A 4410-nucleotide genomic window follows, 5' to 3' on the forward strand; every position below is an offset into this window, starting at 1 on the left:
TAAACAAACATAATATAAGGAACAAAATAAACAAAGAAATGAGATAATATCAAATTATGTTTCTTCGAGTGAGATCAAAGAGTCTATCCCAAATGTGATTTACGTAATTTATTTCAAACCTTTTTATTTATTTCAAATGCTCTTTTTGAATCTCTCTTAATAACCTAAATGGTGAATTAAATTAGTGTATGATTTAATTCAAATATAGATTGAGTCGTTCACTAATTATTTCGCAAAATGCAAACATATTCACCAATTTTGATACAAATAACTTTGAAATTACTTAAAATAAAAAAAATCAATAAATATAAAATAAATAATAAGTATAGCAAATTTTATCCGAAATTATTATCCTTTCCCTTCACCGAACCACGTGAGTGTCAACGGGCTTTTTCAATGCGCATTGACCCGTCTATTTGAGTAATAAAATTCATACTGTTCATCCTTCAGACGCTAATCAAAAATTACCAAGAGAAAACACAGACGACAAAACCCTAAACACAGAGAGATGCCGAAGCCAAAACGGTTGGTATGGAGAATCAAGCAGAAAAATCAGAAAGCGTCAACCTCTTCCTCCAAACCACCACCACCGCCATCGCCGCCGTGGGTGGAACTCCCTCGAGAAATCACGGCCGACATCCTTCACCGGTTGGGAGCGATTGAGATATTGCAAAATGCACAGAGAGTTTTTAGTACGTGGTGGAAGGTGTGCCATGACCCTATCATGTGGCGGGACATTGACATGGGAAGCGACATTGATGTGGACATAGGTGATGATGTCTTGGACGAGTTGTGTCGCGTCGCTGTGAATCGCAGCCAGGGTCAGTTGCACAAAATTAACATCGAGCATTTTGGCAATGACTATTTGCTCAAATATATAGCGGAGAGGTATGAATTGGAACTGAAAATTTACTCTTTCCAGTATTTAAAATTTATTTAATACCTTTTGCAAGCATTTTGGCATATAGTAGGAGTATTGAAATGTGTAGGAGTTGGTAGAGACACGGTTGTAATTTGTTTTTAAAAAAAAATCAAAATTTTATTTTGAAACAGGACAAAATTCGCTCATAAACCTATTAATCAACTTGAATCTCAACACACCCAATTATCTATTGTTTTCATATAAACCACATTAAGTAAAATTTACAACTTCACGATAATGTTGCTGCACTAACATGCTTATTGATGGAAGATGTCGAGTCTTCAAAAGGATCTGGCTTTTAATTTTTTTTGAGATTTATGTGGGAAAATATCTTTTTCATGCCAAATTTAGTTATGTGCTTCTGTTTGGAGTTGGTGAATAATAAGACTTAAGATGTGATAGAAGTTGGTTCACATGTTTTTTTTTTTTTTTTGATGAAGTAGATAATTTCATTAAATGACATCAAGAAGATGCATAGCAAAAATATACAGCAAAAGTGTGTCTGCTCATATACAAAAACTTACTGAATAACTAAGGAGCATACACAATCCAAAAAAGATTCAAAGCAAGTTACAGGGGCCTGGTCGAACCAAGTAAATAGATTGATTAGACAAGTTGCTTTAAGAGAGCGATTAGGAGTTGAAATCCCATCAAAACATCTGCGATTTCTCTCTTTCCAGATGCACCAAAAAATAGTAGAAGGCACCATTTGCCAATTTTTTTTGTTGGAATTCCCAACTCTCAATGAGAACCAACTCTCATAAGCATCCTTGATACTGTAAGGCATGACCCAGGTACAAAAACTTCACATGTTGTTTCTGTCTCAGCTTTTGAGTATAAAGTGCTCAATCTTAGAAACATCTCTCTCTTTTTTTTAATTGTTGCACAATTGACTTTTGACTTGCTGAAATACGTAGATTTCTTTGAAATATAATCGTCTTTTATTGTGGATGTGCTAAATTTTGTGCATATAAAGAGCACCCTTTGTCGCTGCAGCACTATGGGGAACGAGCCACATTAATTCTTCAAACATGTTTATAATCTTCTGTAACTCTGTTGTGACATAATATGACTTCTGTACTGCTAAATGGTCAGGCTTTGGCTAAAATGTATCTTTCGCCTGCCTTTTGGGCATTACCATGCTGAATCATCTATTTTTATATGACATCGCTTCTGGCACCATGAGACACCAGATATATCTTTTTTATAAAAAATAAATAAAGCAAGGGTGGGAAAAACTGCATGTTAGGGGATATATTATGTGTAATTTCCATGGAAAATTCAATGAGTAAGCAAATATTGTCTAGATCAGTTGACCTAGCAAAAATTTAACATAAGATGTACTATGTGTGTGCTAAGTTCATGGATGATGGATGTCACTTGCGGGAAACTCCTTGCCGAGGGCCTGTGCACCCCCGGGATTAGTCGGGTCTCAAACTCTCAAAGAGACTTGGACACCCGGTGCAAATCAAAAAGTTCATGGATGACATGATTCATGGAAAATTTCAGATACCATTGAATATGCATTAGGGATATATTATGTTTAATTTACATGGAAAATTCAATGTAAGCAAATGTTGTCTAGATTAGTTGACCTGGTAAAAATCTAACATAAGTTGTACTATGTGTATACTAAGTTCATGTCTTTTGATCTAATCTTGTGCGCTTCTGAACAGATCAAGTCAGCTAAGGCATCTAAGACTTGTCACCCGTGATGAAATTTCAGATGGAGGTTTGGCTGCAGTTGCCAAGAACTTCCCGTTGTTGGAGGAGTTGCACATTTACTTAGCTGTTATTAGTAAAGCTGATATAGAGGCTATCGGTTGTTCTTGCTTGCAGCTTAAGTCATTTACATTGAACAACATTGGATTCAGAGGATTTAGAAGTTCATATTATTATGTCAATGATGAAGCTCTGGCTATTGCTGGAAATATGCCTGAATTGCGACACCTTGCACTTTTTGGGAATGACTTGACAAATGAAGGCCTGTGTGCCATTCTTGATGGCTGCCCGCAGCTCGAATCACTTGACTTACGCCACTGTTATAGTATTGATCTTGAAGGGGATTTAGGAAAGAGATGTCGCCAACAGATTAAGAATCTTAAGCGCCCTCGTGATTCCACGTCTGGTTATGAATTTAGAGCTCAGATTTGTGATTATAGTTCTTCCAATGATGAATACAAATCTGGGTTGTCTGAAGCTGACCTCTCGGACTATATCTATGATTATGAGTATGATGACTTTGATTACGACGACTTCACTAACCCATTTAGCAGCGAGTATCTTGATGAGGATGGTTTCTTTTACTTTGCTACTTGAAATTTGTTAATGGTAAGAACATAGTTCTATTTAATGCTTTTTTTTTTATTACTAGCATTGTTTCACCCTTCTTTCCTTCTCGTCCCCAGGAAAGGTGGGGGAGAGGGGTAAGCCTCAGCTAAAAACAATGTGTCAGGCCCCTGATGGTGCAGTTCAGCAAGAGGGCGTGCTCAGATCCACCTGGTCTTGTGGAAATCTTTGGGAGGAACGACAAAATTAGCTATTTGCTTGAAAATCAACAGTTCCATTGTTGTATTGCAAGTTATTGTTTGCTGGGTAAACCTCGATTCAATTGTTCAGCAGGTTCTAGGTCGCTCTTTGAATTGCCATTCGTGTCATATTTTGCTGTTCTAATAGCAGTTGAAGTGTTCAGGTTTGCACATTGTTGGCAGCAGATTCTAATCGTAGTTATTAAGGAAGGCCTTAATCCTCTAACCTTAGCACTTGGCTGCCCTTAGAACTACCAGATAACTACTGTGTTCTCTCCTTTTTTTTATTTGGTTCATAACCCCTTCACATTGGTAGATTTCTTAGTCTTTTGTTTGAATATATATAAAAGCCACTTCAAATTATATTCCGTGTAATTTCTTTTTGTTTTTGTTTTTTATCAACTCGCAGATACTTGTTAGAGCCACAATATGGGCTTGGCCCAGCCCAACCCATGATTTAATAGGGTTGGGCTAAGTTTTTTGGAGCCCATTTAAAATGAAACTTTTAAGCCCGCCCCAAGTAAGCTTGTGGCACATGAAGCTGTGCCGGCCTGACTCAGCTTGTGGGCTCAAACGTATTTAATTATAAATATAAAAAAATATAAGGACCTAAAAACAACAAGAAGAGTAGTCAAATCTCAAACTAGTAATACTTTTTATGTAAATATAAGTATTTTTGTTCTTTAAATTTTAGCCCCTTTTTAATATTTAACTAATTAACATTGCATAAAATTACAGAATTTAGATAAAAATAAAAAAGTTAAGATATCTTGGTGAAGATGATTTATTAGTGTTGGATATGCCATGAGTACGTTGAAAATATTTTTGAGTAGTTTATTTTAAGTATTGATTTTTAATGAATGAAATATTGTCCTCCTTCTTTGTTTTTCATAGTAATCTTTTGGAACATTGTCAAAAGTTATTAAGTTTTGCAGAACTTTATAAAAATGGTGGGCAGAC

General features: G+C 35.9%; 1 protein-coding gene across 1 annotated transcript; it reads left to right on the forward strand.

Moving 5' to 3' along the window:
• The first annotated feature begins 424 nt into the window (after positions 1 to 424).
• Positions 425 to 3846, forward strand: LOC107778485 (F-box protein SKIP19-like). The gene is made up of 3 exons (XM_016598752.2): positions 425 to 888; positions 2599 to 3253; positions 3331 to 3846. Exons 1-2 carry the CDS (start codon positions 509 to 511, stop codon positions 3239 to 3241), a joined length of 1023 nt encoding a protein of 340 aa, XP_016454238.1. The 5' UTR covers positions 425 to 508; the 3' UTR covers positions 3242 to 3253; positions 3331 to 3846.
• The last annotated feature ends 564 nt before the right edge of the window (positions 3847 to 4410 follow it).

Source organism: Nicotiana tabacum, chromosome 17 (genome assembly GCF_000715075.1).
Source record: "Nicotiana tabacum cultivar K326 chromosome 17, ASM71507v2, whole genome shotgun sequence".
NCBI classification, from domain to species: domain Eukaryota; kingdom Viridiplantae; phylum Streptophyta; class Magnoliopsida; order Solanales; family Solanaceae; genus Nicotiana; species Nicotiana tabacum.